Here is a 14,359-nt window from a genome sequence, read left to right on the forward strand (position 1 = left end):
ATGATGATGATGATGATGATGATGATGATGATGATGATTTGTTTGTTTTTTGTTGTTTTTTTACAATCGTTGAGAGAAAGAAAAAGTTTTGTTATGTTTTTGTTGTTCTCTCTCTCTCTCTCTCTCTCTCTCTCTCTCTCTCTCTCTCTCTCTCTCTCTCTCCTGAAAAAATTTACTTTCTGGGTTTAGGACATCTGAACAGTTTGCCGACGACATTATGCTATTGTCGGACGTGAGCCAGGTGTGTTGCCTTTTGGGTTGTCGTGTTGTTCCTTTGGAGGATATCATAAGACCCTGTCGACCCATATCTTTCTACTTAATTGTGTTCCTCTTGCTTTGACTTTGAAACAATCAAATCTCATGTTGTCGTGTCTTTGTGGCGGGCTATTGTGACTTTGTTCTCACAACGTGTCCAAATTTGATTTGTATTCCCTTGTTTGCGTGTTTGGTTTTGGTTTGGGTTTTTTGTCTGTCCCATCTCTTGATTTTGGTGCCGATAATTGTGGATTACGTAAAATTGTGTTGACATGGGGCAAACAGTTATGCTTCAAGAAAAGCAAAACAGTTGTTTAAAAAGGGGGGAATTGTTTAGTCTGTGGTGATGATGATGATGATGATGATGATGATGATGATGATGATGATGATGATGATGATGATGATGATGTCATCTTAAGACACTCTTTGTGAGGCCCATTTCCCTGCTATTATTATACAGTGCCCATTTAGTTTTTCTTTTAGTTGCTCCTGGGGAAGCTCAAGGGGCGAAACGTTGAGCTTTGTAATGCTAGCAGATAGTTCATGTAACGTATATTGATCTAATGAGATTTTACTTTGTCTCCATGTTGATTTTTGATGGGAGAGGAGGGTGCTGGTTGGTAAGTGGCCGCGTTTGCCTTAAGTACACGTGTTCCAATTTTTCTGCAGATTGGGTGGGGTGTTGTGGGTCTTCACACCCTCGATCTTCCTTTGTCTTCCTCTTGAAATATAATAATGTTAAATTGGCCCGTCTGTGCAGAAGGACGCGCGGACAGACGCGGATCTTTAGTCTGAATGCGCAGTGAAATGTGGGTCCTTCACTCCCCAGCCCTCCAAATCCTGCCCCAACATGCACCTATCAACTCGGTCAAATGCCATCTCTTGATCCACGAACATTATATGCCCAGGTCTCCGTTGAGCTCATAGCTTTTTGACTTACAGACTTCAACATAAGTTAAGGACCACTAATTGCAAACACTCAATTGTGGTCTTCTTGGGTTGACCTGCATGAGGGCGTTCTTGGACTGATCCAGTGGCTTGATGGCACTGCCTCAGGCGGACAATGACAGAGTGTGACACTGCAAGCCTTCTGGCAACTTTTAGGGCTTCAACTCCAAGCTGCAGCCATGCCATAGCTCTGGCACGATCAAAGTCTCCCAGTTTTGGTCTGGTGTCATGTTGATGCGATGCTGGATTTTGCGCAAACGGCGGTTTATATTGCCACCAAAGTGAGCACAGTTCGAGACTGCGCGTCCGTTTATGCGGTGCATCAGAAATTTTAACTGAGGAATGTCCGTGGTGTGGCATACAAGTCGATGAAAAACAGCCTTTGTCTTTGCTATGTCTATGTTTGTGGAAAGGCCTCGTTGTGGAAACATTTCTTCAGCTATGTCATCCCACCAATGCGTTTTGCCTCATAATTGTTTTGACCCGCAGTTCTTTTTTGTGGGGAAGGGGATCACCAACTCTCCAAAGAAGTTGTTATAATCATACTATTTGTTATAACCTCTTTGAACTTCACCCAAGGAGCTCAGAACTAACCAAAAAGGTTAGATCTATTATAATAGTTCCATTTATAACCTCTTTGAACTTCACACAGACCATTTTTAATAAACAAACTGAAAATTAAAAAGTGCAACTTTTATTTACTTCCGGTTTACTGCTGGCCCTCTGATCTAGGCCTATTTATTGTCAACATAATTGTCATTTAATGTTGTCAGTGTATTTCAATAGAAGAGGAAGTCGATGACTATGACGCTGGAAAGCTAGAATCTATGAATTGTAGAATCGTTCTGCTGATGAAAATAATTTCATACAACTCTGTTCCTCTTTGAATTGACTTTTCAATTGTAAAGAAATCACATTTAGTTTAGTGTGGTGAAGGTGTTGTCCAAATTCATCAAGTCCAATAAGTCCAACCAAGTGACTCGGACTGAAATTCCATTTCTGGACTTTCTTTCTTCTGAGGAGGCTGTGCTCTGTAATTTGAGTCATTGGTGAGTGAGGTGTTCTTTTACTTTTGTCGTATAGATCAGATCTAAGTTAGTAGGACTACTTAAAAGTCACGAAGTGGCTATTAGATTTCGAAGTGACTAACTAGAAAGATCTAGATCTAGATCTAGATCTACTAGATCTAGATCTAGATCTAGATCTACTAGATCTAGATCTAGATTTTCTAGATCTAGATCTAGATTTTCTAGATCTAGATTCTAGAATCTAGATCTAGATCTATCTATTCGGACTCGAGTCCGAATATGAAAAAATGTTATTCGGACTCTGATTCTTGTCCAGCATGACATCACTTCAGACTTCCTGTGACTCGTGACTCCGGCTTCCTGTCCTGCCTCACTCGTGACTCGCCTCAGGCTGGGTCCGGGATCACTTCGGGCAAAATGGCGTTAACCCTCTAGTGCCCAGGTATAGAAATCATTGACAAAAAAATTTCATTTTCACAGAACATGTTCAAAAAGAAGTACAATAACCAAATTTGAAAGTTTCTTTCATCTAAAACTTGTATTAAAAAAGTTACAGACCGTGCCATATATGGCACATTGGGCGTGCCAGATATGTCACACTGGGTAGCGTTTAACAAATTTAGCATGTTTTTCTTGGGTGGAATTCTTCAAAACAGTTTCGCTCCTTGTTCAGACAGAGATGAACCATACACTTCCTTACACATGATGTAGGTCTTTGAGTCACATCTGGGGCGTTTGCAACATTGCCGGTCGGCATGGAGAGGAAGACGATCCATGCGATGGAGCTGTGAGTCAACAGTTGGGGACTTCTCTTGAGTGCTAGAGTGTGAGAGAAACTGAGGACTCCCAGCTACAGATCGTCCTGGCAACCTTTCGACGGTAACCTGACTGTCAGCAATCGACTGATGGAAGTCACATAACTTGACTGGGGACTGCTGAAGCATCCTGCAGTGACCACGATATCTCAGCCAACTGGTGACTACCACCATGTTGATTGTGTCGTAGAACAAATAAATGTACCAATTTCGAGTCTTGACTTTTGCTTTGCAGAGAGCGGTGAGACAATCAAGTAAATCTACCCCTCCCACGTGTTTGTTGTACGTGCGAATTACAGCAGAGCAATTCACTGCAGTTTTTTCCTTCAGTCTTTTTTCCCACCCGGTAACATTCTCAACAGATTCTGGTCCAACATATGACGAAATGACATCCACTTTCTTGTTGTCGTACCATCGAACGACGACGATATTGGAGTCAGCATCCACTAGACTCTCTGCATTCAACCTTTCAAGAGGTTTTCATGACGGTTCCCACTTATTGCAGTCCTTTTTCCTTCAACTGTTTCACCATGTTTACCCTCGAAAAGTGGTTGTCGGCAAACATTTTGTAATTCTTTCCATCCTCCAAGTTCTTCACCATGTCCATGACAACATCCCCTCCCATGCCTAGTTCAGATCTACGAGTATGAACTCCATTTGAACCTTGATATACGTCAAAGTCTTGCAGAGTGCGTTCACTTCCGCAATAAGCCCACAACTTGAAACCTCATTTGTGGGGTATTTTCCGAATGCATTGTTTCAGACTACACCGACCTTTGAAAGATACCATAATTTCATGAACAAACTGATGCTTACACGGAATAATCTTTTTGAAATTGGATTTTAGATCATTGATCCACGGACAGAGTTTCCATACACGATCATTGCTTGTGCTGTCATCATGAGTCTCATTGCTGACAAAATGCAATCGTTTCAAGAAAAAAATTAAGTACCGGTAGTGTGTGTTTCACAGTTTGTACAAATACACTTGTCAAGTATAGAGAAAAATAACTTTATGAACCCTTACATACAGTCTAAAGGCTGTTTACTGTATACATGTATTTACACTGAAATGAAGTCAATTTCTGCTTTTTTATTTTTCCAGTCAACTTGAACTTTTTGACATTTTACATTGAAACAGGGCTATGTGATAAAAATCAGGACTCAAATGCCCAATGTTCCACATCTGGCACAAAAAAACGTCCAGGGCTGCCCAGTGTGCCATATTTAGACCATACCTAAAAACATCCCCATAAATCAAAATGTAGATGTTGAACATGGAATTTGAAGGTGATAATATCTAAATCTACTTTGTTTCAAAACATTAGGAAAAATTGACAAAATTATGTACCTAACGGTTGATGGTGATAGACTGAAGAAGAGTGGGTGCGGTTGTTCTGTTTCAAGCACAAGTGGTGGTAAAAAACAGGGAGTTGTAAGGGGAAATTATTGCAGAAAAAAATCACCCAAGGGCACTCAGATGATGATTCTCCAGTTACCTACCTCATGAAATTACCGAACATAACAAAAATTAATTACTGTTTCCCCTGAAGCTGGTTATTTGACATGTGCCAGATATGGCACTGTGGGCACTAGAGGGTTAAATTGTGCCGGAGTCGAGTTTTTATCTCTTATGATGAATTTGAGGCCGGCCTGAAAAGTTAAAGCGCTTCTAATAAATGTTTAGAGGTGCTTTTTCGGTAGTTCCCACCCCCCTTATTTGAGCCTGACTTACTTCTAGATCTAGATCTATACGTTTGATTCGCGGTGAGCTTTTTCAAACCTAACAACAGCAAAACATTAAATTGTGGTAAAATTCAGGGGGGCATGCCCCCCTGAAACCCCCCTTCCTATTTTGTTAGATCAGTTGGGGCCAAAACCCGTGAATAACAATTGCGGGGTGGGAACTGCCGAAAAAGCGCCAATGTTTATTTGTCAAGAGGTCATCAAAAGCAATTAAAGATGGCTCGTTAGCGTGTGTCTGGGTCGGATGGGCGGCCTGCACACATGTGGCTGTGTGTGTGTGTCGGGGAGGGGGGGGGGCGCTATCGGTCCGGGCGTTGAACGTCGCATACGCGTCAGTTCCCCCCCCCGGCAACTGATCATTATTACAATACGAAGTGGCTAGCCGTACTTAAGTACGGCTAGACTGAGAGTCTAGGACTCGAGTCCGAATAATGACGGCCATTAGATTTCTCCGAACGTTCGGAGAAATAGTGCCGATCTTTATTTCTCCGAACGGTTTCCGGCTTCCGATGTCATGATTTCTTGCCTATTTATTGCGAGAGCTCGGCGCCAACTTTCATTCTGCCTCTGGTCTGGGAAAGAACACTGCATGGCAAGCCCGCCTACAGACAACCCACCACACACCCACCACCATCATGCACATGTACACACACAAACTTATACACACACTAACTAAACATGATCAGTGGGCAACTTTTGAACGTATGACGAGCTGAGCTGTGGATGGAGAGACAGTGTGAGTGACAGAGCAGGTGAAAGGAAGAATGTACGAGTGTATCCACAGGCTACAGCAACTACAAGGCGACGACACCGACTCACCTGGCCTGGTCCACAGCTCACGAACGAAAGGAATGTGGCTAAGGCAGCGTTTTGCTAATATTATTGTCCATGGTTTTGCAGGGTGCAAGGGAATGAGTGAGATTTTCTTTGTGTGTGCCTGGAGGGAGGAGGTGGGGTGTGAAAGTCATGCGGACGGGGATGAGCCGCGGGAGAGAACACGGGAATTGAAGGAATGAGTGAAACGGAAAGAGAGGAACGACTCATGAGCCCTCGGGTGAATAGATCCTGTGTTTCTATTTTTGTATACTTTGAACTGTTACTGAATAAAGGCTGAATTAAAGCCCAAAAAACGTACACACTCACGCTCCTCTGACCTCACTCTCCACTTACACACTTACTACCACACACAGACACACTCACACACGCATATGCATACACACACACACACACACACACAGGAGCAAATTTTTAGGCCGATATCTATTTCAATTTTCAAGAGCTAGTCTAAAGATTTTTAGATGAGTGTAAAAAACGTGAAAAAGAAAGGTTTCTCAACCGAATGAAATCAAAATTAGAACAGCCCATAAACAGCCACAAAAGTGTGCGTAATTTTTATTTTAAAACAAAGTAGCCTACAGAATATTACATATGTAAATTATGGAATCACAAACATTAAGTGGCCTGCCAGTGTCAGTAGGCCTACATAATGTAATCGGTTTTGATGGAACGTACGCTCTAACATAACACATTTAAATCTATATATACAACACATGTATTTAGAATCTACTGAAGGTAGGAACATCAAATTAAATGACGTTACACTATACAACATCCCCCCCCCCCCCCTTTTTTTCCCCAACAAAAAAAAATTGATAGAAAAACATCACATCAGAACAATAACAAGAAAGAAAAAAATACACACTAACAGAATAAAACACCACAAAGAGGGAAAAATAAAAGTAACTGTAACGTATTCAACAAATCAACATGGTGACAACAAGTAAGAAAGAGACGAAGTGAAGCTAGGTGAACTTTCTGTCAAAAGTAAAGAGGTTCGGTTTTTTCTTTTTTTCTTTTTCTTTTTTTATTTGACTTTTATTCGCCGATTCGGGGACCAAAAAATGACAAAAAATCGAGCCACGATTGATTTGTCGCGGCCGAGACAAACGCAGATGCTAGTTCTATACATGTGTCATTATCAATAACCCTCCGTAGATCTAGATCTAGACAGCACACGAGTGAACACAACACATTAAGTTTAAGAGCAGCACCCTTCATAGGCAACACGTCATATCTGTAGCAAAAAACTGTTTGGAACAGTAGCATTTCTTTATAAATATTTACTACGGACATTTTTTGGACCGATTGAACCATATTGTCGAACAATCTTTGGTAGGCCTATACTATTAATACTATAATTATAGATCTATATAATATCCTAAATTTGCCGGAAAGGATGTGATTTCAAAGTGTTCGGAGAAATAGTGCCCAGCTTTATTTTCCCGAACATTCGGAGAAATAGCGCCGGCCTAAAAGTTATAGATAGAATCTAGTGATAACTTTAATAATCTTGCGAATCTACCCTAATCCGTAATCATTAGGCCTATTCTGTCCAATGCGGCCACTGCCTCCGTATATTTGAACTCACGACCCCTGTAACACCAAGCAATAACACCTGTCTTAGACAGCCACCCTAGTGACTCCATTATGTTTTTTCCTAAATTGTGCATTGGCCCCCCCTGGCGTTTTGGGTGAGCCGTCATAATCCATTCACCTGTTTGTTGTTAGGTAGTCCCTCCGACCAATCATGTTGCGTAGGCCCCTCCCGCTGTTGACCATGAATGAATAGGTGACAAATTTTCAACTGCTGGTGAGGTAGCATGTGATCCCTCATAACCCATATATATAAGATAAGCCTCGCCCAGAACTCATAGGCCTACACAAATCGTAAGTGAGATGAGTGGTCACTGTTTACCCAGTCTGTACTAAGGTCAAAGTAAGAATGGATGTCAACATGAACTTGTGACAGAAGCGTCGCTTGTTCTCCGAGTGGTGGCGACGCATGTATTTGTTTTACCATAGCATGCGATCCTCCTTGTCTGACACGTTTCATTTTATTGTCTCCCTTGCACAAAAGCAGCAACAAAAGAAAACCAAAAAAAACCCCCTAACAACAACAATGCGACTACCTTTGGTTGGGACCTCAGAAAGGAATGGCTTGTTTTCTTCATCTTGATCAGTCCTCCCTAAGACGACCGCCTGTCTTGTACGGCCACTTTTCTCCTTGACAAAGGGTGGTCATCTTACACAGGTTTAACTGTATTTGCAAAAGCTTGTGGACTGCAAGTGCTTTATTACATAAAACGATGTATGTATGCTGGTCAACATCTTGTTATAATAGGATAGACCTGAAGTCCAGCTTTTTTCTCTAGAGTCTTTACTTTTACAAAATCAATCTCTTGGCTTTAGCAATCTATTAATACATAATATATATAAATATTTCAAAACATGATGAAACTTGGACAAACCAAAGAAAACTTTAAAAGTACCCTCAAACTTGACTGGTGAAGCGATCCCAACTTATTTTGTTTTATTTGACTTGATGGAAGAGATGAGTATTATAATATTATAATACAAACCAATATTCACAACTATAGAGGGAGAAATGACTTCTTGGCCATACTATACTTAATAATAGCCTACTGTACCCATTGGAAACAGGCTTGTTAGAACCAGTGTTTTTTTCTTAACATAGTTGCATTTTTTCCTGATTATTTCTTTTTTAAATATTGTTTTGACGAATTTTTTTAGAACTTAGTATTCCTGTACACCCGCAATCATCATCTGTGGTATTTTTAAATTTATATGATCATAGAAATTATGGCAGGTATCAGGACAGCCCTGTAAGTGTAAAAGAGTATACCAGCAGCCTCAAAACCTGTCCTCTGGTCCTTGCCTGCTTGACAGGTTTCATGTCTATATATGCTAGACTCAGGTCAGCTCATCGAGTGTGGCATTGACGTTAACCCCTTTGTTGCCTTTTAAATATGAATGATTGATACTTTTCGGCTTGAGGTTTGTTCTACGGTCATGTTCTAAATTATATTTCTCTGAGGTTGAAATGACAGTTTGTGTGTTGTTAATTTTACCAGGAAGACATAGGCCTATCTGGCTGAAGTGTCTGTTTGTATTGTATTTTGATTTTCTTGGAAATGTTGCACAATAGGTAATTCAAAGAATTTGGAAGGCCCTCAAACCTGCCAAGTACTTGGATTAAATCTGAGCCCTTAGGTTTTAAAATGCTTTTTTGGGGGGAGTTTTTTGCCTGTTAAAGAACCTATACTATCGGATTGATTTTTTCTTGAATTCTGTCAATCGTACACAACTTTTATTGTTAATGACATGGAAAATAACATGTTTCGTTTGTTAGCGTTTTCGCAATATTTATATTTACACAACTCATGAAAATACACAGTTTTGTATTTGCATTTATTTTATGATACATTTATTTGCTACTTTTGGTGTATCATTTGATAATCTAATGGGTTCCTGAAAGCTCTGTTTTTTTGCATAAATTTTGTTTTTTTGAGGGGATTTTTGGTCACGACATGTTGTGGTTAACAGGTCTGGGTTCTCCCTTTAATTTGCTGAACTGTTTTTTTTATGATTATGATCATAACTGGGGGGTTTTTCTATTCAATTTTTTTAGGACAGGAGATCTCATATGGAGGCAGGCCAAGACCTCCCCATCACAGGTGTGTGCGTTGTGAGCGACCCGGGGAAATGTCCACCACACTACACAGTGGTAAGCCTGGTCTTAGTGTATTGATCAATCTTACTTACTATGTTGATCCGTAGTTCAAGGGGGATGGGTTTCCACGATAGAGAGCCAAGTCACTGGAGTCTTAAACTAACTCTGACTGGGAATAATCTTCTAGGGTATGAAATAGAAAGCAGTGGAAATCTTTTTTTTTTTTGTCGTTTGTTACTCTCTCTCTCTCTGTTCTAGCAGGCATTCATTGATCGTAAATGATCATAATCATACATCATTTCTTATCAACTGATATCTTCTTGTATTTTGTTACTTTATTATGACAGTTCCCGCTTTTACCTTATAATTTCACAGTTGCCATCCCTCTGTTTAGGTATATCATTCATGGTCATGGATTCCGCTTACTTTTGTCACTGTTATATGTCAAGGCATTGTTTCTGCGAATGGAGGGACTGAAATATCCTCACTGAGTTGACAAAAATCATCAAAGCTGTAAAATTTATTTTGTTATAGTAGTGGCACACAATTTTAATCCACGAAAATGTTTCTGGATTTTTAAATTATTTTTTTTCCTTTAAATAGATTGACAAAACTTATGATCGCCCTGAGGATGCTGACCTCTGGAAAGATGGCCTCTTCACTCGTCGGGTGATGAGGTACTTGTGTGTGGAACGGCAAGTACCGACCCAGGTACGAACATGATGGACTACAACTGAGAATGCTGATTCCCTCCTCTCTTTCTCTTTCTGTCTCTGTGTCTCTCTCCCTTTCCCTCTCCACCTCTCTCCCTCCCTCCCTGTCAGCCACTCTCTATTTCTTTCTCCCTCCCTCCCTCCTTCCTTTCCTCTCTTTTTCTCTCGATTGAAAGTACCTTCTAGAAATTTTATTTGTTTTGACTTGTGATTTTTTATTAGTATTATATCATAATTTTCAGCAAATGGTGTTTTTAATTAATATCGCGAGACAAACCAAAAGGAATGCAATGCCATTTATCCCATTTCAGAGATATATATATATGTACGTTTTTCAGTGACCTGTATACATCCAAATTAATTACATTAAAGCAGTGACTGAACCTACAATGGCAGTGTTGCACCTTTGTTTTTAGGCATGTTTTATTTTCTAGCAAGAGCTAATGCATCTTCCTCAAGGACACTCTGTTGTGAGAAGCCATCTTTAGGCTATGTCACAGATATCACTTTACTTACATTATGCATGAGCCTGAGGTCACTAGTCACTGGGCCACCTGCGCCACAAAGTCTGCATTTGAATCAATAGTTTTCTGAGGAAAACTTACAACTTTTGTTAAAAAGCAACTGAAGCTTTCTTTTTATTTCTGAATTAAAACAACAATTAATTCCATGTCAGGATAAATGTGGTTGTGATTTTTAAAATTGTTGTTGTTAGGCGTATTGTGTGTGTGTGGGGGGGGGGGCGGGTTTGTGTGTGGGGGGGGGGGGGGGGGGGGGGGGGGGGGGGGGGGGGGGGGGGGGGGGGGGTAATCATTTACAGCATCAACAGACCAAAAGCTCATTTTATTGCTGACAAAATTCTATACATTAGTTTGACCGTCTGCTCTTTCTCAGTTCATCTCCATCTTGATGTTCTTTGTACGTTCTGAATAAGATCCGAATTTTAATTTTTCCAACTTTCCTTTGATTTAAACATTTTTTTCCCCTCTCATTCCTAGTGTCCTGATTAGGGATGAGGTCCTCTGCCTTCGAAATGACCCACATTTTGTCTTGTTTGGCTGTTTTCTTCAATTTAGAAAATATGTTTGATTTGTTCTGTTTCAGACCAAGGATGTCTTAGTGGATGCAACTTTGATCAATGAGAAAGACCCAATTCCTCCTGGGTTTACCGTTGTGGAGTACACGCATGACTCTCGTATGTGCTTGAAGAAGAAGATAAATGAGATTTCTTTTATATTGAGTAAATTATTGCAACGACAAAAACTAATAACTAATGCAGTAGCAAAGCGTTCTGTCAGCAGTATTTTTCTGGCTGTGACCTGACTACTACCGGGTATTCTTTTGCATTTGCTAAATCTGTCTTTTTAACTTTAGTTTTAGTAAGAGATCTACTGCAATTGCAACACAATGTGGTCATTTAAGTGCAGAAGATTAGAAGTGTTACTAGAGAGTAACTGAAAACCAGGCACAAGAATTGTTAGGCTCTGGTCTAGGGTGTATGAATAATCGCAGAGACTTGGGATGTCAGGGAATCTCTCTCTCTCTCTCTCTCTCTCTCTCTCTCTCTCTCTCTCTCTCTCTCTCTCTCTCTCTCTCTCTCTCTCTTTCGTCTCTCCTTCTCTGTCATCTCTTTCTCTCTCTTTCTCTCTCTCACTCTCTCTCTCTCTCTCTCTCTCTCTCTCTCTCTCTCTCTTTCTTCTCTCTCTCTCTCTCTCTTTCTTCTCTCCCTCTCTGTCATCTCTCTCTCTCTCTCTCTTTCTTCTCTCCCTCTCTGTCATCTCTCTCTCTCTCTCTCTCTCTCTCTCTCAAGCGGAAACTATTTGTCGCTGATTCTGTATTCTTTGTGCAATGTCCAGGAGAGAAGGCCACGAAGAAGAAGTGTTTGTGTCTGCGCTGGATGATCCCCACTATGACCAGCGATGCCATCACCGAGCTCATCCTTCTGTCCCGCACCCAGCGACGAGCTCCCATTGGCTATACCCTTGTTGGGTGAGCATCTTTTTCTGTGTAGTGTATAGTTGCTTCATACAGTCAAACCTGCTCTAGTGGTCGCCCATATAAGACAGTCACTGGTACAAACGATGCTTCTCATTTCCTCCCTTGTGTATTTTTTTTACCTTTATGACACTGTGTGAGACGTCCACCTGCCCTAGCCAACCCCATTTCTCCTCAGCAATGGGTTGGGACTGTTGATAGTTTTGACTGTATTTTAATTTGCTATATATAAATGGTTACTGAGTGTTGCTGTATCCCCCCCCCCTTCCTCCCCCCCTTGGGCATGCTACTGACTGAAGTGTCTTTAGGCCATTCCCAAAGGTGGGACATTAACCTGTTCTTATGCACAGTAGAATTGTAAATTGGCTGATTCATCAATGTCATGCTCATAACTGTGCCTGAACTGCAACAGGGAACTGCTGCTTTGTCTTTCCTAATCCTTACTATCGTCATTTTCCTCTACTTCTTTTGTATGTTTGTCACTCTCTTGGGACCCTCTATTTCCAGAGTGCCTTTATAGTCAAAGTTTGTGCTATTGGAACTGGAGAGGTGAGCCGAGTAAACCTGATTCCCTGTAAAGACTTCTCTGTAGATATCCACCCCTTGGCGCTCATATGACTTTATACAGTAGCGAGCGCCGTAAAAAGTCTACTAAAAGAAAACTGTTTGTGTCTGTGGTGACAGAGAGCTGAACAACATGTGTCTGTGCTACAAGATGGGCAAGGTGTCCTCCCCTGGCAGCAGCAACCAGAGCACACCGTCCACTGAAGTCCAGGGCTATTCAGCTATGCCGCAACAGTACAGCACGTATGTCCATGCTTTTTTCCTCATAACTGTCCTGTCCTGACACTGTTTCTGCTTACCTTCATTTCATTATTGTGGAGTTCTGTGACCCTGAAATATGTTCTAGATCATTAACCCTTAGAGCGCTGACTTCTTTCCCCTTATATTTTCCCTCTGTGCTGAATTTATTTTGGAAAAACGCTAGATTTGCACATACGCTTTTTGGGGGGCTAATAACTTTTTTATTTGTCAGAATTTCTAATGAAGGTAAGAATAAAAGTGTTAGAATATTGAAAGTTCTTTATGAATATGTGAAGCAAAAAGTATTTTGTTAAGTTATTGTTGTAGTAGTGTTGGAAATGACTGAATAAAAACTGCCGGTTCATTAGATCTCTAAATCTAGACCCGAGTCTAGATGCTTCGTAGGCCTACGTTATATTCCACAAAGTGTTAGCTCTAGCATCAAAACCCTCGAAATCATCTTCCGATTCAAGGAAAATTCGCGAAACATCTGAATCTGAATCTGATGCGACACTATTTTCATGTTTGTCGCGGTTCGCAATCGCGAATTTTCAGACTTCACTATCACTCGACTTCAACCTGAAACAAAAAACTCCCCCCGTCTCGATCGAAACCCATGACTAGAAAAGTGGCGGGCGAAATCAGTTCTGCGTAGCCTACCAGCCAGCAGTATAAAAATTAGTACTTCGTTCTTTTCATATATCGCGTTATACTATGCCTATGTCTATCACGACCGGCGGTCGCGATCAGCACTTTATGGAAGTTCGGGCCATCGCGACATATGTGGCCTAAATAAGCACTCCCATTTTAAAAATTTGTGTGGCGAGCTGCAAAAACCGTTCACATGGGTCAATACATAAAATCTGAGATTATTACAAAATATTAATCTACAGCTTTCCATGAGCATTCTCCTTTTTATTGGAATTTGTTGTATCATAGTTACCGAGATAGACCGTTTTTAGTCACACAAGGTACGAAAACTCCGAACTGAGAAAAACAGCCTTTTCACAGATATCAGTTGAACAAAAGGGACAAAACACTGTATATATGCAAGTACAGTGACCGCAGTAACATAGTGGAAGACAAAATACGTGTTTTCCTAACGTAGGAACTAGTGTTGATGTGTTACATCCTCACTATACCGATGTCGTGTTGTTTATAGCTAGTGCCAAGACTCTCTTTCCTCTGAAATTTACCATTCTGAAAGTAAGCGGGTCTGGTCAAGGGTCAAGGTTCAAAGGCTTTTATTGCAAATAGCTACACACTTTACTTCGATATCATGACAAACTATTGTATTTAAACAAATTTCAGACCTGCCACTCATCCCGATTTAATCGGGATATCCCGATTTTTTGCCCCAAATCTCAAACATCCCGATTTTCCCGATTTCGATCGCCGGTATCCTGATTTTTTGTCGTTGCGTCTGTTGCGTCCGATTCTTAGAAAAAAAATATAAAAAGTTCTGCAATCTCTTTTGTTTGGAAATACCGATTGGACTTTTTATCTGCAGGAACTTGGAACGCT

The 14,359-nt window shown here is 40.8% G+C and overlaps 1 protein-coding gene across 1 annotated transcript in view; it reads left to right on the forward strand.

Annotated features, from left to right (window-relative positions):
- The first annotated feature begins 1,891 nt into the window (after nt 1-1,891).
- LOC101863604 (multivesicular body subunit 12B) overlaps nt 1,892-14,359 on the forward strand; it is a 17,703-nt gene continuing 5,235 nt past the window's right edge. The window contains exons 1-6 of the mRNA XM_005105649.3: nt 1,892-2,252; nt 9,282-9,377; nt 9,927-10,034; nt 11,141-11,231; nt 11,893-12,025; nt 12,716-12,838. Of these exons, the coding sequence (XP_005105706.1) occupies nt 9,297-9,377; nt 9,927-10,034; nt 11,141-11,231; nt 11,893-12,025; nt 12,716-12,838 (536 nt within the window). The 5' untranslated portion in view covers nt 1,892-2,252; nt 9,282-9,296. The remainder of the gene's footprint in view (nt 2,253-9,281; nt 9,378-9,926; nt 10,035-11,140; nt 11,232-11,892; nt 12,026-12,715; nt 12,839-14,359) is intronic.

Source organism: Aplysia californica, unplaced genomic scaffold (genome assembly GCF_000002075.1).
Source record: "Aplysia californica isolate F4 #8 unplaced genomic scaffold, AplCal3.0 scaffold00484, whole genome shotgun sequence".
Lineage (NCBI taxonomy): Eukaryota > Metazoa > Mollusca > Gastropoda > Aplysiida > Aplysiidae > Aplysia > Aplysia californica.